Source organism: Propithecus coquereli, unplaced genomic scaffold (assembly GCF_000956105.1).
Source record: "Propithecus coquereli isolate 6110/MARCELLA unplaced genomic scaffold, Pcoq_1.0 Scaffold8, whole genome shotgun sequence".
NCBI classification, from domain to species: Eukaryota; Metazoa; Chordata; class Mammalia; order Primates; family Indriidae; genus Propithecus; species Propithecus coquereli.
In genome coordinates this window covers 719952-743912 of record NW_012154173.1, presented here as the reverse complement: position 1 = coordinate 743912, position 23961 = coordinate 719952, and the positions used below count along the sequence as shown (strand labels likewise).

The following is a 23961-nucleotide window of genomic DNA, read 5'->3' as shown; positions in this document are numbered from 1 at the left end:
AATCTTAGCAATAATGTTAGATTATTAGATTTTCATGACATAGGGTTATAAGAGCTACTACATATACAACAGAATCCTTCTATCATTTTATATAAATACTAAGATTAAACCAACTTCTCTTCATATCTTTTGAAAAATTTTTATTTTTATTTTATTGTTTTGTTTTTTAAGAACATCTTTACGTATAAAACTTAGGGATATTAACAAATATCCTATGAAAAGATAGTTCAGGTTGAAAATGTATAAAATAGTAACTAAGTATTCTTGTTCAAGAAGTATAGAATTATTGAATTTTTACAACTAGAAGAGACCTAAGTTGTCATCAACTGTATCCCATTTAGTAATTCCCTATATAATGATAGTTATCTACCTTTTTCAAATACTTAAGGTAAAAAGAAACCCACTTTTTCAAAAGGCAGAAAATTTTTATATTGAACAGCTTAAAATGATAGGCAGCTTTTTCTTATCTGAGCTGATAGTGATTTCTTCTAACTTCTCACTGTTATTCCTGCTTCTGGTGTTAGCCTTGCTATCAAAAATGAGGTCCCTAGCCCAGCAGTATCAGCATCGCCTAGAAACCTGTTACAAATGCAGATTCTTCAGCCCAGACCTGCTGAAGCTGGGTCGGCATTAACAAGCTCCCCAGGTGATTCCCAAACACACTAAGTTGGAGTAGCACTACTTTTCAAGCTAAATGTGTATGATTAATCCTTCTCCCCATCACAATCTTCCAAATATGTGAAGATGGCTATCATAGCCACCAAGTATTTTCTCTTTTTAATATTCTCATTTCTTTCAATTGCTTCATCAAAAAATGGTTAGATACAATTTTATTTTTTTTAAGTCATGAACTGCTGTTAATTCAGATCCATCCTTAAGATTTTTTTTAATTGATGTAGAATTTGAAACTCTGAATTGGATGATAGATAGATTGGATGATATATAAAGAAAAGCATATAATTTTAATCTCTATATTTTGAAGAATTAAAAAGGAGAAAAAATTTGGTAAATAGGATATATGTAGAGTGCTTGTGAAAACAGAGAATAGTAAAATACTTGCTGTGCTGATTAATAATGTAATGATTTCCAAGTAGCTTAAGACAGTGTAAAACAATAACTACATTTTAACTATGACAGATTGTGCAAATACAAGACGATCTTTATATACTCTTCACCTTGATAACCTGAGTTGCATGTTGTTCCTAGTACAAGACCTGTACCTTCTTGCTTCTGCATTTTGATTATGATATTCCCTCTCATCTAAAAAGTTCTTCATCTTCGCCAAAAGGCGGAGAAACATCTGTACCCCCATAATATGCTGAAATAAAATAAAATTAAAAAAAAAAAAAGTTCTTCATCTTCTCTTTGCTGGTCCAAGTATCACCAAATCTTTAAAGTGCAGCCCAAATACTACCCTCTGGGAAGCCTTCTCTAATTCTCCCAGTAAAAAGTTCTCTATCTTTTCCTCTTCTAAAAGAGATCTCTCTATCCATTATGATTTTTTGGAGAGTGTCTTCTTCCTAACAGTCTTTTTGAAAATGGGATCAGTATCTAATTCATTCATGTGTCACAACATCTTATAGTAAGTTCTAAATAAATATTTATTAAACAGATAAAATCTCTAGTAAATCCTTTTACCATGGAAATATTAACATTGCTAATCTGTACCCTTACTTTGTATTTTCTAAATGCATCTGAAATAATATTCTCTTAATACATTAAAACCAACAGTCCTTAATATCCTTTCAGTTCTTATTTTCTTTCACTTCTGCTTTGTTATAGTTGGAGAAGTTGTAACGTTAAGAGCTGTTCATTGTGTAATCACAAGCTCTTAGCCAACATTGAAAGTTAAGAAATAAATGTGTTATAAGGTGCTACGACTATAAGAAAGGAAAATGAAAGAACAATTAATAAATGATATTGATGTATAACCAATTAATACCAAATACTTATTTGGCCATCTAAACATAGTGATTTTTTCTATGCTGCTGTTCCAACTGTAACAGAATGCTAACATGCATCCCAACAGGTAATTGATCATTTATGCAGTGATTCTTAAATGCAGTTTTATGCTGTCATAAAGTAGTGCTGGAATTTTGTCTTTCTTTTTTTCTCCCTTAGAAGGAATTTCCCCTCTTCCTTTTTAGTTGTAAAAAATGAAAGAATCTTCTTTTATTCTTCCCCAACATTTTTAGCTACAATCAAGCTTTTGTCTGGTGAACAACCTTATGATCCAACTACTATTTGAATTTACACTGCAGAGATGGTTAAAATCCTGGCTGTGTAGTACAATAGTAATAATAACACTGATCACAGAATCACTGTTGTAATTCAGCCCATGACGCATTGAAAATTAGGTATTTATTTCACAGAAAGAACAATACTGAGGGGTAAGAAGATATAATCTCAAAAAAAATGTAGCAAAGTACTATGCCAGTTTTAATGGATTGACCTTCAATCCATTAATAGCTATTTGGCAACCTCAGATTTTCTACATATCTTCTAATTATTTGTTTCTGACTCATATCCATTTTCCTACCTATAATCTTAATCAAGCCTTCCAGGCTCTCAAATCCTACTTCCAGCGTTGCTTGATCATTGCAAACAGCATTGATCTCCCTCTTCTCTTAGTTCCTGTTACTTTCATAATCTGTATCATACCAAGCAGCAATTCATAAATGCTCTTATTTTGTTCAAACAGAAGCCTGATTTCTCTAAATGAATTTTAAGACCAGTGAGTTTGTCTTCTCTTTTCCGATACCCTTCTTAGCACAATACACAGCAAATGCTTATGATATAGATGAATAATCCTTGCTCTTCTTCCCCAACTCATGTTTTAAACAATACGTTATTAAGAAATCCCTTACATTGTGAAATAAAAAATGCTATCCATTACCCATAAACAAGATAGTGGGTGCCAAGGCATAAGTATCCTATTTTGAATTCAGTTGAAGTTATCTTACTGCATTCCCTAAATGTCTGATGATCTGACAAAAGTGGGTAGGCAAATAAATGTGAGGCACACTGGATTCTTTCACGCAAGATTCCTTAGATCTTTAATATTCTAGAGATATCAAATGAAATCTTTCCCCAACTTATTTGGCCAAGAAACTTTTCTTTCCCTGAAATGTCTCTTTATGAATTGAGCAAGATCCTTAGCACTGTTCTCAGCTAAGCAGTTTTAGAAATGACAGGATATCAAATGGTCCTAGTAATGTCCACCTTAGCAACTAAGATTATCAGTAATCAAAAAAAAGATGCATCTGAGTATTTCAACTATGATACACTTTCACTACTTAAAAAATAAAGAAATCATAAAATGAGTTAATGTGGTTCATATTATTTAATATTCCATTAGATAAAAATAGAGGATATTTACAGAGTAAATTTGATTTTAATTCACAACAATATTTTCAATACAGAGACATAAAAGTTTACTAAATAAAGGACAAGAGAAAAGGGATAGGATATGTTGACTTCTTAGTGGTAAAAGTCTTCTTTTACGGTATAGTATATATTCTTCAAAGCCTTTCTCTATGATTTTAGTGTTTGTTGGTTTTTATTCCTGCTTTGTATGTCTGAATTAATACTGATCTTTTTTCTTTATATTTTGAGAGAGATAAAAAAGTATAGAAAAGTAGGGAGCATCATGTTCCCACCACCCAGACCACATAATCACCATCATATTTACTTCAATCTTTTTCTAGTAAGCAGTACAACAGTTCTGTCATTCACTCAAGATGTACTTATTGAGAGTCAACTGTGTTAGCACTGTGCTAAGCATTGGACATTTAATGGTGAGTAGAATAGCCACACGACCTGTTATCATATATCTTACAATCTGGTGGAAGAAACACAAGTAATCACAGAAATAATTACATTCTGAAGTGTTATGAAAGTGCCAATCAGCCTTTCTGAAGTGGGATTCCATAAGAGAATTCAATCCTACTGAAAATTATTTAAGTGATTATTTTCTCAATTCTCTTAGGATTGGTACATAGCTAATATCATCCTAGAAGTAGAGGAAGGAAGTTAATTCATTACATACAATGGGTAATGGGTCTTAAAGCATTAGGAGCTGATTCTCAGAACCAGTTGAGAAGGGCAGGTACAGACACTGTGGGAGAACTGACCTAGCCACTGGTGGTGGTGGGGGTGGGGGTGAGGGGTCAGCCAGGAGGCTAGTTACCTATGGAAGTGAAGTTTGTGTTGAAATCTAAAGGATGTATCAGTTACCTAGGCCAGGGCTGGGTGGGGTAATAGTGTAAAAGGTTGTCTTTTCAGGAAATAGTGTATTTCAAGGCTCTAAGGGACAAAGGAACAAGATGATTTTGGAGAATTAAAAGAAGACCAATATAGCAAATGTAAAGAGAATGGGAAAGAACAGCAAAACTTGAGAAAAACAGGCAGGTAGGCAGGGACCAGAAAAAAATGACTTAGTCAAACTGCATCACAAAAGGTCACTGTGGCTCTAATGGGCAAGAGAAATAAGAGTGGATGAGGAAGACCAGTGGGTAAGCTTCTATAGTAATTGAGGTGAAAGATAACTGCTTAGACTAGGATGGTGATGGCAAGGATGGAGAAAAGTAGGCAGATCTGAGTGGCAGTTAAAAGGCAAGGGAAGGGATAAGGGAGTGAGGGATGTGTCAAGAATGACTCAGGTTCTGGGTAGACAGTGCTGAAAACTGGGGGAAAAAAGTGTGGAGACTAAATTTCAAGTGTGTTTTTAGGTTTGAGGTAACTGAGATATCTGAAAAAGATGTCAAGGAGGCAACTACATATATGAATCTGGAGTAGAAAGAAGGGTCTGGTTTGTAGTATTTCACCAAGAGAAAAAAAATGAGAGGGTATGGGTAGGGATCTTGAGAAGTCATCAAGCTTAGGTAGCACATATAAAAAGCAAGATGTGTTATGTATAGTATGCGTGTGTTATGCAGAAAAAAGGTGATATACATAAAGATTGAGAAAAAGGGTAAAGTTAGATGGATGGTTTTCTTAAGTATTTTCCTCCTTATGTGAAAAACTGCTAAAGACAGTTACAGGCACGGGTATCTATGTTATTTTTGCACTGTACATGCTATTTTTTTTCAAAACAGTTCTAAATTATCTGATTATCTATGTTCCAAAATTAGATACCCAGTTGATAGTAAATCATTAAGCAATTTTCTTGTAAATATATTCAGAAGTAAAATACGCTTATAGCTCCATTCTCTTCCTTTTTAAATTTTTTCGGTATTTTTACTCTACCTTCTATATAAATTAAGCCAACTTCGCAATTTTCACAGTTTTGCATTATTTTAGAGAAATATAAAGAATATTACCCTCAAAATTATACAGTGTCATATTAACCAAACATTTACTAATATGTGAGCCATTTTATTTAAATTATTGCTAAAATACTAAATATTAGAATCAAGTTTACCATTGGGTGGTTTTAGTACATGATATGCTGAATTTTTCACTCTACAGACTTTTTAAAATAAGCTTTGATAAAAATGAAATGTCAAATAAAGTCCTTATTGAAAGAAAGAAAATCCCATGTAGTGCTTTATCAGAGAGGATAAGAAATTATAATCCTATGCTGTATTTTTCTGCTTAAATAACTACAGTCCTAGATTTATTCTTTAGTTTAAGTCAGTTATTGGAATGCTTTTATAATCTCTTATTTCAATTTGTTACATACCAGTTAGCAATGTCCTTGTGAGCTATTAAATTTTGAAGAAATGCTTGTAATCCTAATTGTCTATCTTCTAAAAAGTCGGCATTGTAATTGTCTTTAAACCAGCGTTTTGGTGGAAGTGCTAAGCGAAAGCCTGGAAACATCTCTTTTAACTGAAAAAGAAGAAAAGAACAAATATAATATTTAACTTGTTTATATCAATTTTACAAAATCTATCCTGTTGACTATGTAGTTATTCATGAAATAAGCTCAAAATAAGAGAATCAAATTCAGCTAAGCTTTTTATCCCTTGTTTTATTTCTTTATTTCTACCAGTTTTGTATATATTGGAGTTCTAGTTTTTCCACATCCTTTGCCAAAACTTGGCATTATTCTTCTTTTCAATGTTAGCCATTCCAGTGGGTGTATAGTACCATTTCATTGTGGCTGTAATTTGCATTCCTCTCTTGACAAATGATGTTGAGTATCTTCTCATCTGTTTATTTGCATTTGCATATCTTCTTTCGTGAATTATCTGTTTAAATCTTTTGATCCTCTCTTTTTAAAAAATTAGGTTGCCTTTTTATCATTAAGTTACAAGAGTTCTTTCTAGATTCCAGATACAAGTCCTTTGTCAGATATATATCACAAATATCTTCTCCCAGATGTGGCTTGAATTTTCAATTTAATAGTCTTAACAGATGTTTTAAGTTATCTAATTCATCCACTGTTTCTTTTATGGTTTATGCTTTTTTAGATCATAAGAAATTTTTGCTCACTCTAAGGCTGCAAAGATTTTCTTTTATGTTTTTTCCTAAATGTTTATAGTTTTAACTTTCATATTTTGGTTTATGATCCATTTTGCACATTTGGATTAAATTTTTACTTTCTTAGAGAAGACATTCCCAACCTTCAAAACTAGATTAAATCTCCCTTTATACATTCTGCTCAAATTACTATGTGTAACAAATTACCTGAAAACTCAGTGGTATAAAATAACCATTAAAGCTTATGAATTCTGTGGGCCAGTAATTCACATGGGGTACCATGAAGATGACTTATCTCCATTCTATAATGAATTGAGGACTCAGCTGGAAGACTTGAAGGCTGGGAGCTAGAATTGTCTGAAGATCACTCACTCACATGTATGGATGATGCTAGTTGCTTAGCTGGGGTAAGATCTTAGCTGGGGCTGTCAGCCACAAACCTAATATCAGCCTTTCCAGGTGTCCTGGATTTTCTCAAAAGCATGGAGGCTAGACTTTGAAAGGGAGCATTTCAAGAGAGAAAGCCAGAATGAAACTGTATACTTCTTGTGATCTAGCCTTGAAAGTCACATAGTGCCATTCTCTTCTTTTAAAATTTTATTTTTTTATTTTTAATTATTATGGGTATGTAATAGTTGCATATCTTTATAGGATACATGTTATGTTTTGATACAGGCAAACAATGTGTGTTAATAAAATCAGGATAATTGGGGATAAATGCCACAAGCTCAGGCATTTATCATTTCTTTGTGTTAGGAACATTCCAATTCCACTCTTTTAGTTATTTTAAAGTATACCCTAACTTATTGTTGATTATAGTCATTTGTTGTGCTATCGAATATTGTTCATTGTATCTATCTAACTATATTTTTGTACCAATTAATCATGCCCACTTTATCCCCCTCTTCCTGCTACCCTTCCCAGCTTCTGGTAACCACCATTCTACTCTCTGTTTCCATGAGATCAATTGTTTTTAATATTTAGGTCCCACATAGGAGTGAAAACACAGCATCATTTTCACTGTCCTCTATTGGTTCGAGTAGGCACAAGCTCATCTGGATTCAAGGGGTGGGGAAATAAATTCTACCTCTTGATGGGCAGTGGCAAGAGTCTGGAAGAGCATATAGGACTGCAGATATTGCTGTGGTCATTTTTTTTGAAAGACAATCTGTCACACATTGTCCAATCACGAATTTATTTTTTTAATGACATTTATCACAATGTAAATAGTGCTTATTTAATTTGGCTCTCCTACTAGACCAGTGATTCTAAATTTTGGCTGCATATTGGAATCACCCAAGGAGTTCTGAGATATTAATGACAGTGTCTTACCTCTGACAAATTAGGATTTAATTAGTTGGAGTGAAGCCTGAGCACTGTAATTTTAATTTAAAATTTTAATTTTAAAAAGCTTTTGAGGGGAGTCCAACGTGTAATTAAGATTGAGAATCATTTTACTACACTACAATTATTATGACTTAGTCATAGTTGCATCCTTAATGTCTAGCATAGTGCCTGCTACATAATAAGCCGTCAATATGTGTTCAAAAAATAAATGAATGGAATGAATCCATGTACATTTATATTTCTATGCTTAAATATAAAACTAAATATTTTAAGTATAAGAAAAGCTAGCAAAAGGGAAAAATGCACAGGGTAAAATATTAAATAAAAATGTGAATTATAACTTTCTGTCTATATTTCTATAAATATGTGAAGATAAAATAAATAAGGCAAAAACCAGAAAATAACTTGTATAACTGAAAACCCTGATTTCACTTCAAGATGTAAATGAGATTTTTTGCTTTGCAGCTTTGTTATTTAATGTATCTGCAATGAAAATAAAATAATAAAAGTCAGGAAGAAATAGGTCTTTTTTATTAATCTTAAGCTTCATAATTTAAATGTCATATGTCCAAATACAGAGATTTTTTTTCCCTTAAAATTTTTTCCACAGAAAAGAGGGAATTGTCCCACAACTAAGTACTTCAAAGAAAGAGGAAGATAAGGGATAGAGAAAACAAGATCCAACAAAGGAGAGAAATGAAAAAAATCACCAGAAAGACAGTGAAAGGCAATCTCAGAATGCCACTTATGAACCACATGTTGAGGGCATATCAGTTGAGGACAGAGCAGTGTGACTCAACCACACTTTAAAAAGGATAAAATAATTTAGCAGTCTACATTTTACTTTTTTATTTAAACTGAGGTTTTCAGAGTGGCAAAAACTTTTTGGCAGCTAGATAGTTGCAAAGTTACATGGGTTTCCCACCACCAAACATTATAAGAATGTACTGACTTTAGAAGTTTTGAGTAGTCTAAGGGAGCACAGGGAAAGTGGCGAATGGGGGAGAACAGGACCAGTATGGCTTTCTCTATTAAACACTTGTCAAAATTGGGGAGTAATTTCTGCATGTTCTAAGATCATCTTACTTGGCCTCTCAAAACACCATAAACCACTCGCTTCTTTTGGAAAAATGGTCTTTTTTTTTGGTTTCCAAAATGTCCTCCCCACCCACCGTCACCCCATCTGGTTTTCCTCTAGCTCTGGAAGCAGCTCAGCTCTTTTGTATTATAGCCTAAGTGTAATTTACTTAACGTTTCACTTTTAGAAATTTAGGTTACTTCCAATTTTTAACTATTAAAAACAAAGTAAGACAGAAACCAAACAATAATATATAAAACACTGTAGTAAGTATCCTTAGAACTAAGGATACTATCCTTAGAACTAAGGATACTATCCTTAGAACTAAGTCTTTCCCATATTTATGACTGCTTATATAGAATAAATCCTAGAAATGAGATTATTGTGTCAAATTATGCAAAATTTTAGGGTGTCCTCTAGGAAGACTTGTACTTCCAACACTGCATAATACCATTTAAATGTCTGGTAATTTGACAGATGAAAAATAGTTTATTTAGTTTTTCTTGGAGTACATGTGATATTAAATGTTTTCCAGATACATTGGTCATTTATACTTCTTTTGTGAATTACCCTGTTCATAGCATTTGTTTTATCTTTTACGTCTGGGCTCATTTTTTACATTTATTTTAAAGGTTCTTAATATATTGAGGTTTATTATTATCTGCTCTGTTTCATATTTGCAGTAGACAGAATTCTAGATGGCCTCATGACTTCTGCCTCTGGTGGTGGTTCTATAATTTTGGTATGTTACTATGTTACACAGCAAAAGAGATTTTTACAGCTGTAATTAAAGTGATTAATACTAATCAGTTGCCCTTAAGATAGGGAGATTATCTGGGTGGGCTTTATCTTATTACATGAGCCCTTTAGACTAGAATGTTTTCTCTGGCTGGTAGCAGAAGAGAAAGTTGGAGATTCAAAGCACAAGAAGGACTTGGACCACTGTTGCTGGCTTTGAAGATGGAGGAGCCATATGCAAGGACCGGAGAGCATTCTCTATGAGGTAAGAATGATCTCTGGCTGACAACCAGCAAGGGAACAGAGACGTTGGCCCCACAGCTTCAAGAAACTAAATTCTGCCAACAACCTGAATGAGCTTGGAAGCTGACTCTTCCCCAGAGTCTCCAGATAAGAGCCCAAGGCCCAGCCAACGGCTTGATTTTGACCTTGTTTGATTCTAAGCAGCAAACCCAGATGGACCCATCCAAACCACTAAATAATAAATAGGTGTTATCTTAAGCAACAAAGTTTGTCATAATTTGTTATGCAGCAAAAGAAAATTAACACATGTGAAAAATATTCTTTTGTTTGTTCTCTTGTAGTCATATATAATTTTATAAGGAATCTCATTATACACATCTTTTTCAAATGCACAATATTACATAATCATTTATATTTCTGTTAGTGACTTAAAGTATCACATTTTTACACCAAAAATAATTTTATTTTTCCCGCAAAAATGAAGTTATTTGTAAAGAAGGGATTTAAAGCTATTAAGGAGAAATATTTATTTTTCTTATGAACTAGCAAAAATTTGAACTGACTCAAATAATTAACAAAGAAAATAATCCAAATACAGCAGAAGTGTAGGGAACATAATAATTCAAAATTGAAATGTCAGTTTTGGATTTATTAAAGTACTTACTTTGTCATTAAGCCTAGAGAAGTCAGTGTATCTTCTGAAAACTACCCAGCTTTCTTCTGGGGTTTTCTTTACTAGTATTTTATATACCTATGCAGAGACAGAAAGAGAGAGAGAGAAATATATATATCTATATATATATACACACACACACATATACAAAGGTAAAGTTATTACAAATTAAAACTTTTAAAAAATATTTTTTAAACTTTTACTTGATAACCCAGACTATATAGCATTATATGAAAAATATCAAAAATAATTTAGATCATCAAAAGTACAAATAATCAATGCTGGCAACAAAAACAAGGTTTTTGTCTTAAGAAATATGAATATAACAAGTTTGAGATGAAATGTTTTTTCTGTGCACACTAATTATAATGAATTCATCAGCTTCCAAAATATTTTATATCACTATATTCTAAAATTGATAAAAGAATCATGCTTGAAGAAGCTTTGAAAAATAGCCACTTTTATCCCACACAATTTTTAAACTTAATAGCTATCAAGCAAAGTTTTCAAATAAGTTCAATGTTGTTTTATCTTCAAGGATGACATAAAAGCCTGAAAAAAAAACCCTCATATTAGATCAAAGTTTACATTTTTGTAATTATGTACAATTATCTAAGTTATCGAAAAGAAAAATTTGGTTGAAGCAAGTCAACATATTTTAAAAAGCACATAAGAATAAAGTAGATTCTAGTTTTTTATAAATATAATTTTAGAATTTATTATGAGGAGCATTATTTATGACAAAAATCTCAGAGAAATATGTAGTAGCTTTTGGTACAGTATTTTGGAGTAAGCTAAATGCATAGTACATATGAAGTACTCAATAAATGTCTCCTAAATGAGTGAAATTCTCTTAAAAAGGGTTAACTTCTTTTCTTGATGTCTGCTGTGCAATAATTTTTAATTGCAGCCTTAGAGCTGTGTTTTAGCCACACATGAACACTCAAAATGAGACTGGTCCAAACTGAGATGTGCTGTGAGTACAAAATACAGATTGGATTTCAAAGACTTGGTGTGAAAAAGATGTAAATGGCTTTTATTTAAAAAGTTAAATACTGATTACATGGTGAAATGATAATATTTTGCATATATTATGTCAAATAAAAGATATTATTAAAAATATTTTCAACTGTTTTAGTTTTTTTTTAATGTGGCTCATAGAAAATTTAAAATTATAGATGTGATTCACATTTGTGGCTCACTTTATACTTGTATTGGACAGTGCTGCTCTAAAGACAACTATCTAGGGACTGTAGATCATCCTTACCATTTGATTTTTCTCCCACACAAACTCCTCTTTCGGCTCTTAAAGGGGAGAATCAGCAAGACTTATGGATAAATCCTTTAGGTTTGAAGTAAAAAACAAGTAATTTATCTTTGTAACATATGAGAGTGGGGAACAAGGTAATTGGATACCATTTAAAGCCTGCAGAAAGTCCTGATCTATTAATAAGAAAGTTGCAATGGGGATACAAAAGAAACATTCTTTTCAGGAGTCACTTATTAAAACAAAGGAGAGAAATTGACTTCAAAACTTTTCAGTATGAATGACTCATGTATGATAAAAGTTCACATCACATAATAATTAGGTTTATCTAAAAATAATCCACATCAACTTTATTTTTCTGTTTTAGAAAATGAACTCTCCCTTCTAACTAAGCTATTCTCCACTGTGGCCGCTGAACAGTCCTGTTTCTCTACGAAAGATAAAGTACAGACTTTTGCATTTTATCTTTTCTATCTTTCTACATGTTTAAGTAGTGCTTTCAATGAAAACTTTATGTATGGTACTGATCATTCCCTTCTCTATGTTCTAATAGTAGTTGTTTCTACTCTTTATTTGAAACTTAGTATCTAAGTCCTTGTTTTTAATTATAAAATATATACAGAAAAATACACAAATCAAAAGCATACAACTTGACAAATTTTCACAAAGTGAACACACCCATGTAACTATTAATAGTATCATGAGCAAGAAACAAAACATTACCAATTGAAGAAACCCATCTTATGCCTCCTTCCTGATCCTACTCATCACCCATCCCACTGACTTTTTGTTTTTAAACACCCTTTTCAAAGACTTGACATTTTATAGATCACCAAATCAACAGTTGGTCCTAATACTTTCTTATAAGTTATAAGCTATTTTCTTATAAGTTATAAGGTCAAGTCAAAGGAATATATCTAGGAAAAATTATTTTACAAACCCAGACTTTCAAGTTTGTATCTTCAGCTCAGATCTCTTCCCTAAACTCAACAAATACACACACACACACACACACACACACACAGAGATATGTGTATGCATTCACATACCTGACATCTCCATGTCAATACTAATAGACATTTCGAATTTTCCATGTCCCAAAACAAATCCTGATCTTTCCCTCAAAACCTGCCATCTAATTAAATGGCAACCACATTCTTCTCATTGTTCAGGCTGAAAACTTTGAGGTCATCTCTGACTTCTCTTTCTCCCTCACACCACTTCTAAATCATTAGGAAATATTGTTGGCTCTACCTTCAAAACAGATCCAGAATCTGATCATTTCTCAGGACTTCCTCCACCACCCTAGTTTATACCACCATCATGTCTCCCTTGGATTACTGCAAGAACCTACCATCTGCTTCCTGCTTCTACTCTTTGCTCCCCCAAATCTAGTCTTAATTCTTCAGCCAGAATGAACTTTTTAAAACATTAAGTCAAATCACAGGACTCTTCTTTTAGAAACCTTTTCAGGCTGGGTACAGTGGCTCAAGCCTGTAATCTCAGTAATTTTGGAGGCCGAAGTGGGAGGATTGCTTGAGGCCAGGAGTTTGAAACCAGCCTGAGCAACATGGTGAGATCTCAGCTTTACAAAAAAAATTTTTTTTTCTTTTTCTTTTATTTCAGCATATTATGGGGGTATAGATGTTTAGGTTACGTATGTTGCCCTTGATTAGCTGGGCATGGTGGGGTGCACCTATAGTCCCAGCTACTCAGGCAGCTGAGGTGGGAGGATAATTTGAGTATAGGACCTGGAGGCTGCAGTGAGCTATGATCCTGCCACTGTTCTCTAGCCCAGGTGACAGAACAAGACCCCATCTCTAAAACAACAACAAACACAACTTTTCAAGGATTCCCATCTCATGCAGACTAAATTCAAAGTCCTTACAATAGCCTCATGCTGTATGTGATCTGTGTGCCACACTCCCCTGCCTTTACTTGTCATCTCATTTCCTGTACTTCTCCACATTGCTTACTCTGCTGTCAGCTACAAGAATCTTTGTAGTTGACCCATTTGTGTGGAAAGTTCTTTCCTCAGATAGTCTCATGGCTCATTCCCTGTTGGTACTAACATCTCTTCTGTGAGGCCATAACTGACAACACTACTTAAATCCCAACCCGTTTCGTGGAAACTCTCTCTCTTCCTTCCTTCTTTCATCTCTCTATGGTACTTATCACCATGTGACATATCATCAGTCTTTTTATTTACTTATCTATCATTCATTCATTCATTCAAGTTGCTGTACTGTTATTACCCAGAACAGTACCTGATGCATAACAGGTAATCAAAAAATGTTGAGTTAATAAATAAGTGAGTATGACAAATTTCACATCTGTCATTCACTTCTTCATCTGTAGTGTCTTGAAAGACTTTATATTTTTATACCACTGTTTTAAATTTGGCTATGTACTTGCATGTTTGCATATATCACCTGTCTTAGTCTGTTAGGGCTGATGTAACAAAATATCATAAACTGGGTAGCTTATAAACAACAGAAATTTATTTCTCACAGTTCTAGAGGCTGGGAAGTCCAAGATCAAGATATCAGCAGATTTGGTGTCTGGTGAGGGCCAGCTCTCTGGTTTACAGATGACACCTTATACTTGTGTCCTCACATGTGGAAGGGGCAAAGGAGCTCTCTGGAGCCTCTTTTATAAGAGCATTAATCCTATTCATGAGGGCTATGCCCCTATGACCTAATCATTTACCAAAGGCCCACCTCTTAATACCATTACCTTGGAGGTTAGGGCTTCAACATATGAATTTTGAGGGAACACACATTCAGACCACAGCATCACCTCAATGAATGCTCATTCCTTCATAAGGAAATAAACCATCAGTTTATTATAATTTCTAAAACTGTTCCCAAAAAAGACAGTTCTATACAGATTTCCCATATCACCAGTCTTATGATAACTTAATTTTAAAGAATGTGTCTTCATAAATTGTCTCAACAGTTTTTTCTTGGAGGTCCTCCCATTCTGTCATAAATATACAGTATGAAACATTGAAGTAAACATAAAAACTTTACTTCAAGAAAATCCAAAAGAACAAGCTCTTTGAAATAATAAGTGACTTAGCAAGGTCACATAAAACTATATAGGTCAACATAAATAAATAAATAAATCTACAAGGTCAAAGTATATAAATTAGCAATGAACAATTTAGAAAACAAAACAAAAGATCTCTCTTATAAGAACATCAAACAATATCCATATCCAGAAACAAATCTAACCAAAAGATGTAAGATCTCTGCACTGAAAACAACAAAACATTATTAGAAGAAATTAAAGAATTAAGTCAATTAGGTTCATAGATTTGAAGACTGAGTATTACAAAGATGTCAGTTCTCCCTAGATTAATCTATAGATTTAACAAGATCCCAATAAAAATGGCCAATAGCCAAGGCGATCCTGAAGAAGACCACCAAAATTAGAGTACTTAAACTACTAGGTATCAAGACCTATTACAAAACTTTACTAATCAAGACAGCGTGAAATTAGTAAAGGATGGAAAAATAAAACACAGAAGCAGACCCTTACATTTACGGTCACAGGATTTATGATATAGGCAACACTGCAAATACAAAGGAGAAAGGGTGGTCTTTTAAATAAAAGCCTGATTAATTGATCCTCCCCCAAAAATGGCTTGACTCACACCATGGTCAAAAATCAATTTCAGATGGTTTAAAAAATCTAAATATGAAAGGCCCAACAATAAAGCTTTTAGAAGAAAACATAGGACAGTATCTCCGTAACCTTGGAGTAGGCAAAGATTTCAAAAAGTGCAAGCCACAAAAGAAAAAAGAAATTGGACTATATTAAAATTAAGAACTTTTGTTTATCAAGTCTATTATTAAGGAAGTGAAAAGGCAAACCACAGAGTGAGAGGATAGTCACAGAACATGTTAGCTGGAAAAGGACTTAAGTCGAGAATGCACAGAAAACTACAAATCCAAGTGGAGATGACTTCTCAAAAAGAAAAATGGACAAAAACCTTGAATAGACATTTCATAATATCCAAAAGACCAAAAAATAAAAAAATTCATTTTAATTTGTCTTTAAGAAAATTAAAATTAAACCCACAGTGAACTATTACTCTATTCACTAGAATAGCTAAAATGAAAAAGATGTTAAAACACCACGTTGGGAAGGTAAGGACCAAATGGAACTCTCATTTATTGCTTATAGGAATGTAAATTGGTACAACCACTCTGCAACACTGTTCATCAATATCTTCTAAAGATACACATACGATCTAGCAATTTTACTCTTAGGTAGAAATCAAACAGAAATGTATCCATGTGTCTACCAAGTGGCAAGTACTAAAATGTTGAAAGCAGTAGTATTTGTAGGAACCCCCAAATGGAAATTATTCAAATGCTCTTTAACAGAAGAATGGATAAATTGTTGTATATTCACATTAAGGAATATTATCGGTAATAAAAATGAGCTACCTACAATTTATGCAAGACTAACACTGCATCTTACAAACATAATGCTAAAGAAAGGAAGCCAAACCCAAAAGAGTATATACTCCATTAATTCCATTTATATAAAGTACTAAAATAGACAAAATTAATCTAGTTTATGAGAAAGTGTTGGGTGAGTGGGTCCTGACTGGCAGAGAGCATAGAGTGCTTTTAGGATATTAGTTATGTTCTGTTTCTTGATCTATATGCTAGTTTCAGTTACACAGGTGTGTCTCGTTTGTGAAAATTCATTAAGGCAAAAACAAACGTTTACTATAGCATGACAGAATTTAGTGGTATAAAAACCATTAGAATTTCATGTTCAAGAAATTATAAGCACAGGCTTACATCAATCAATTTAACACTGGTTTAAACACACAGGTTGGCCAATCTTTCACTTTCTACTGTTACATAGCAGAAGTCCATACTTACAGTAAATTTAGCTCTTTCTTCCATCACTTCATAACCCAGTATGGTAGGTGTAGATGGTCTATCTTCCCAATTCACTGTTTCAGGATTTTGTTCCTCCGTTTCTCTTGGTCTAGTAGAATACTCAATGGAAGAATCTGCACCTGTAAATTTAGTCCTAATGAGGGGGCTGCTACAGACAGATGAAGTACTATCCATTTGATCAGGAACACTTGTCTGTTTACAATTACCCATATTCGAGTCTTCTAACTGGCCTTTGGAAGAGTTTGAGCTTGTTGAGATACTGCCAAAAGAAGAACTTCTTTGATTTCTGTTGGTTGTAAAACTGGAAGCAGAGTTTCCTATGGGCATAGGAACTGGGACATACGGAGTTGCCATCTTCTTTTGGTCTTTGCAAAAAATCTTAAAATGATTGAGTCCAAATACTTAGAGAACAACTAATATGCAATCCATTATTTTCTTCTTAGGAATTCACTATCTAAAAATGAGAAGGACATATTAAAGATTAGTCTTTAATCTTGAGCAGGATCCAAAAGAAAATAAAATGTTCTTTTTAATTTTATGACACTCCTATTGTTTTATTTGGAATGAAAACACACCTCAAACCCTTTCCTTTAATCCCAATTATCTCTAAGAACTTCCATCGGCAAGGTAAAGACAACACAACTGTTTCGCACCTTTTCTTGACCATCATTTAACATGTTACCTGCCTCCCCCACTACTTTATTTCCTTGGAAGGAAAGGAAAAGATTACAGAAGGATTTCTGTAAAGTTCATTTTAACTGTTTTTGACTATTTCATAAAAGAGTTGGTGTGAAGACCCTCCATGCTTATCATCCTGAAGTACTATATATAGTACAGGAGGGAAGGAGAGATGGGAGAAAGAAAGGGAGGAAAATTATTCTCATTACCTTTTGATTTTATTAGTGAAACTCTCAAGGCTTACGCAGAGTCATAACAGTAAACCACAAGCTTAGTTGCTATACAGGAAATATTGACTGCCCCTGAAGTTACATTTTATAGAACCCAGGATTCCAGGATCAAAAGTATTTTTAAAATAAACTTGATCAAGTAAATCCAATAAAACTCAATGAACATTAAACTTATATCCAACAAGATTAAATGATTAAAATTTAACTGTTCTTCAGTTTCCAGCTCATCATTAATTCTGTTTTGCAATAAACTAAGGGTACTTAACAAATCTTTATAACTCATACTCAATAATCTGTTACCAAAGGACTAGTATATCTTGTATCAGAATATCATAATAATACAAAGAGAAAATGGTTTAAACATAAGAAACTGTAGTAACTACAGACCAAGAAAATGACAAGACTACACATAACAACAACAGGTCTGCCTGCTCAACTTCATCCACGACACGCTACTGTGAGAAAGGTAAGAAACCAGTCATCTGGACTTGGAAAGATGCTAAAAAATGATTTTTAACTCAGCACGTGGCTCTGGGCAACCTCCCCATTATCAAAGATTCAAGAAATTTGAGCTGCTGATTCACCGCTTGATCATCATTCATCCGCCTGATGGCCTCCAAAAAAAGAAGTAAATAAGTCTGAAATCTCAACCTTCTCAAGGCCTGTGTGATCTACCTGTCCTCTGCCACTCCACTATCTGAGGCCTCCGGGCTGTGGGGAGGTCGCATATCAATATAACCACTGACGTCCAAAGCAGTGAGCGCTACTCAAGCGTTAAGAAAATGAGCTGTGCTCATTAGGAGAGTCTTCACTGTTGCCCTTGCGTGGAGATGCTCCCAGGACAATCATGTCAGTCTCACCCTGGAAAACCTCGAGCAGGTGAGGTGGCCTGACTCTAAACAACCCGGTGGGAGAGAGAAGTGGGTGGCGAGAGTTAAGTGGAAAATCCCAGGCGCAGCTCGACTCTAGGAAGGTAAGATCGGGTTCAGCCAAGGGTCTATGGCACTTTGGGCGGTGAGACTTACCGCTCCCGGGGGTCCCTGGGGCCCAGAAACCCTATTGCCTCCACCGCCGGGTGAGCGGCCAGCGTCTCCCAGACACACGGCGGAGTCGGCGGGGGCCTGCCTCTGGCCAGGGGTGGGAGACACTCCAGAGGCGCTCCTCTACCCTCCCCCGGAGACTCTAGCCGCCTGCCAGCCACGGAGGGTGCAGGTGTCACCCGCACGAGAGCCCGGGACAGCGCCCGCCACCCTGTCCCTACCTCAGCCCACTCTGCGATCTCGTTCGAGCGCTCTTCCTGGTGACGGTGAAACCGGACTCTCCTTAACTGCAGCTTTTCGCCTCCTCTCACAGCACCGAGACGCCTCCACATGACCCTCCGCCTCTAAAGCAGCTACTCCCCGCCTCTGCCTGGCCGTCCGGCCCTGGATCCCGGCGCGGAGGAAGGAGGGGCGACCCTGGGACGCCTCTCCCGGAAGTGACATCATGTTGAGGGCGCCGGGCCCCGGAGGCGCGCTCTGGAGTTGTCCCGCCCCGGTTCTCTGGTAGAGAGTTTAAATCTAGTTCTGTGACTGGAAACCGACGTTACCTGCACTAGCTTAATTTTTCCAAGAGAACTTTTGCGAAACGGAAGCTACGATACCTAGTTTGCCTTACAGGTAATAAGAAGACTTCAATTCCCAGGAGGAACTACGGCCACCATTGTTCTTGGCTCCTGCTTTTTTGTCATGGGACTTGTAGTTTGGGCTGATTCTAATTGGTTATAGATTGTTTTCCAGAATTAGCAGTGTTTAAAGGATGACAATAGATTCAAAGAGTAGGAAGATAGATCACTACACTGTAGCAGATCCGTCCTACATAATTCAGAAGTTTTCCTTGGTAGAAAACACCTGAAATTCTTTAGTGTTTTTTTACTATCTGGGGAGCAATTTTATTCCAAATGATTATTGGGCTTGTTAGATTTGCGCATCTGAAGACCGATAAAGTTATCAGGAAAGCCGTTCTTTGATAGTCAGATTCCAAGATTCCGATCAGTCTGCAGGCCTGCTCATCATTAGAATTGTGCCGTTTGATTTAAAAATCATTCCATGATTTCTAAGGCTTTGGAGCAGCCCCAAGACTGGAAGAACTGATAATGGTAATCTCAGAATGAATGTAGGAGGATAATCTGGTTTGTGGCATAATAACGGTTTTGGTTTGAGAGATGTTGCTCTTGTGAATGAAACAGAAGAATAGCATCGTACAGAAACAGTGGACTAAAACATAAGTAGTTTTCAGGATAGACTTGGCGGTCTTGGCCTTGACGTGGCAATTGTATCCTTGAATTCTGTAAGTAAATAGGAGTAAGAAAGAAAAACAAAGATAAAAAGGAGCTTTGGAATATGTCCCTCATTTGTAGACAGGGCAGCAGGTGGTAGCAAAAGAGACCTGTGATGAGGAAAACCTGATAGTCCTATATCTAGGAAGCAAAGGAAAAATTAAACTTTGAAGAAGTAAGGATGTATAGATACCATAGTTAGGATAAAGATCTAGGTCCTTGAAATTGTGCAAGAAGAACTTCCTTCACAGATTATTGAAGGAAGCATAACATACATACTGCGTGTTTTCTTTACCTTCTGGAATATCTGGTATTGATAAATGTCTAGATTTTATTTTCAACAAATGAAGTAAACATCTTTAGTGATCAAGAAATAGGCTGGGCGCGGTGGCTCATGCCTGTAATCCTAGCACTCTGGGAGGCCGAGACGAGAGGACTGCCTGGGCCCAGGAGTTCAAGACCAGCCTGAGCAAGAGCGAGATCCATCTCTACTAAAAAAAAAAATAGAAAGAAATTAGCTGGACAACTAAAAAAAAATATATAGAAAAATTAGCCGGGCATGGTGCCACATGCCTGTGGTCCCAGCTACTCGGGAGGCTGAGGCACGAGGATCTCTTGAGCCCAGGAGTTTGAGGTTGCTGTGAGCTAGGCTGACGCCACGGCACTCACTCTAGCCCGGGCAATAAAGCGAGACTCTGTCTCAAAAAAAAAAAAAAGAAAGAGTATCCTGTGGTTGGTCAAAGTAAAAGTTATTACATTATCACAGACCATATCTGATAACTTGTCTCTATTTATGTAATATTTTAGTTCAGCTCCTGGGTACCTCTATACAATGCCTAAGATCAAACTGTATTGTTTACATTTGAATTTGTAGAATAATAGAAGATTGTTTATTCTGCCTCTTTCATCATTTTAATTTTATATGAATATATACTCCTAGAAAGGCAAGATATAATTTTATACAATGATATATTGATAACAGGAAAGTGAGAGAAGGTAGAAACTACAGTAGAAAAAAGCATGTGCAAAGGGCAGGCATTTCTTGAGGTGGCTTCCTAGATCCAAACATTTACCCCTTCTTGAAAATTGGTCTCTTCTACAAGGCTGGACCCCCAGTGACCATGTTTGTAATAGATCACTCTTTTAACAAACGTTTTTTGTCATAGTTGATTGTGCTGTGCTCAAGAAGGAAGTTTGACCCAAGTTGTGTCCAACAGATGCTCTTTCCTAAAATTTGGAGTGAGGGGAAAGACACAGGTTGAAAGTCATAGGAACTAGAGTAAAAGTAAAGGAAACTAAAGTCAATGAAGTCCCACTGCTAAGGTCCCTGGAATTGATCTGGTCCCTTCTCCTGTTAGACTTTTCCTTGGACACCATGAGATAACCTAGTGTTCTTTCAATAGATTAGCTTTCTGAATAAATCTATCCAGAGTTGGTTCTTTTACTTAAAACCAAAAAATACAACTAATGCAGCAAATTGGAATGAGGTGAGCTGAAAATGAATAGTAGATGCTGATAAAATGCCTTCTTAGGTTTTGCAAATAGCTGTCAACAATTCATAATCTAAGATCTTAAAGTATGATATTTCATAATCTGTTGTCTATTTCTAACATAAAAAACATCTCCTCAATAATTTATAACTAAAATAATATAAAAATAACTCCCTCATTAATTATAGGCAGTCCCCAGGTTACAGAGAAGATACGTTCCTGAGAACAACTTTGGGTTGAATTTATATGTAACTCAGATCCCTGATGAACAGTGCATGTATGGTAATAATAATGATAATACTACTACTACTATAGTGGCTCATATGTGGTACTAATAATACAGTATAATATCGTAATAATAATAGTACCCCTGTACTGTAATAATAAGTTGCAGAAACTATTGTGCTATTTCTTTTAATTCAAACAAACAGAACAAATAAAGAGACTCATATAAAAAGTTTAGATAGAAGATAGGAGAAATTTCAAAAAAGAATATTAAAAGTTAACACATCTAATTTTGCATCAATATCTTGCTCACTTGAAGGGGCATTTTTGAGGCAAGAAGGCGGCTAACATTGATCAGAAGTTGTTGATGGAGATGATGCTGGAAAGGACAGAGCAGATGCTGGGGAATCAGGATTTGATTCTGTTCCAGGAAGAGGGGAGCTTACCACTAAGGTCTGTTTCTTGAAATAGGTATTGAGGGTTGTTTGCACAGTCTTTTTCTTTTTTTCGTCATAAATGGCCTTGTAGCAGCTGATGTTCTCCCTAAGTGCATGGTAAACTTTTGCAAACTGCTCAGTGTTAGGATCTTGCTCCTCGAGCTTAGCAAATCCTGCTTCGATGACATGAAAGGCTTCAGCTAATTCTTTTGTTGTAAACTTTCTTGGTTCTGGATCTTCTGATTCTTCATGTTCTTGTGTTTCTATCAGCTGCTTCTCTATCTATGAGACTAGCCACTAGTGTAAAGATGCTACACCAGTGAACCACTTACGTGTTGTGGGTTTGTTTACATTTATGGAAGAAACTAGTTTCTGAATTAAGTTAATTATTTAATTATAAATTATACTTACGGGAAGACTTGGGAGCCCATTTTGTAAGTATGGAATGCTGTAAGTCAGGCTGTCCATAACCTGGGGACTGTCTGTATTTTGTTTTAATTTCATAGATTCCCTAATTCATGTATATTTTTTTCCATAGGAGTTTTGCTGAATCTTAATATTTAGTATCTGTACTCCTCCTGCTCTCTGTTTTCTCACTGCCATGAAGTTGTGAGTCTAGAGAAAGAACCACAAATGATCTATTCTTAGAGTAATGGGAGATGTAGTAGTAATAGGGCAACATGACTCCTGACTTTATCTCAATGAACCTGTGACCTGTGCAATTTTCTAAACCCGGAATAGGAATTATATGATATTTAAATGGCATAGAGATGACACTCTTCAATACTGCTACCACTGAGTAGTGATTTTCTACTCATCACATAATATAAGGAAAGCATGTATGGAAATCCTACTGGAAACATAACAGATCAAATTCTTCTTCAAAATTAGAGTCATAATCTTAGAACTGAAAAGAAGCATAATGATCATGAGGAAAAGCGTCCATTTTATAGCTAAGAATCTTGAGGAAAACAGAGGCTTGATGATCTTCTCGAAGTCACAGAGCCAATTAATCCTTGTCCCTCAAACTAGTAAATTTCTTACTACACGCAATTAAGTCCAATTAAGCTAAACTTCTGAAACTAAGCAGACTAATGAATCGGACATTATTGTACATTTACGTCTTTGTCTTAAGTAAGTTTGAGATTTACTTAACTCCTGGCATATGTGTGGAGAATTTAGTCTGCTCTGAGTTTCCAGTACTGGGAGTTTCGACATCCCAGTTTGTAAGAGACCCTTCCAAAAAAAAAAAGTTTCCAGGTAGAAAACAGAGACTTGGAAGGGCAGCAAGTCTCCAATCTGTGGTCAACACCGGAATTCCTATCTAAGGGAGCTTGTGATACCTCTTCAGGGAGGACTTAAACATCTGGGTTACCTCTGAGTCTTTTGTTTGGGTTAGTCTGGCTTTTTGTATTTTCAGTATGGGGCAATGATAGTTCTTCTTCATGTGGTTATTGTGAAAAATAAAAATTATCCTTCTCATTAAGTGCTTAATACAGTGGTGAAAGGAACAATAGCTATTATCATTATCTCCTGAGTGAACTAAGCAGCTGAGTTGCTTTAAAAAGATATAAACAATATTAATAATAATGTATATTGATGTTTGTTGCATGAATAGCAATTAATTGAGCAGCGAACTGTGTTGTTGACTTTATATCCATTAATTAATTCACTTTTTGACCCGTATTTCTCTGTGAATTTTTTTCTACTGATTTTTATTTACTTATTTTTTCTAGCTTTATTGAGATACAACTGACAAAATTGTATAAATTTAAGGTGTACAACATGGTTTGATATCTGTGTAGATTGTGAAATGATTACCATAATAAAATTAGTTAACACATTACATTAATTTATTTAATCCTTACAATAATCCTATGAGATAGT

General features: G+C 35.1%; 1 protein-coding gene across 1 annotated transcript in view; it reads right to left on the bottom strand.

Moving 5' to 3' along the window:
• The window catches only part of SNX16 (sorting nexin 16), a 44775-nt gene extending 27724 nt beyond the window's left edge, over nucleotides 1–17051 (bottom strand). Inside the window, exons 1-3 of the mRNA XM_012663095.1 lie at nucleotides 16677–17051; nucleotides 10497–10583; nucleotides 5684–5832 (exon numbers count right to left, since the gene is read on the bottom strand). Coding sequence (XP_012518549.1) covers nucleotides 5684–5832; nucleotides 10497–10583; nucleotides 16677–17051 — 611 coding nt within the window. The remainder of the gene's footprint in view (nucleotides 1–5683; nucleotides 5833–10496; nucleotides 10584–16676) is intronic.
• Between the last annotated feature and the right edge of the window lie 6910 nt (nucleotides 17052–23961).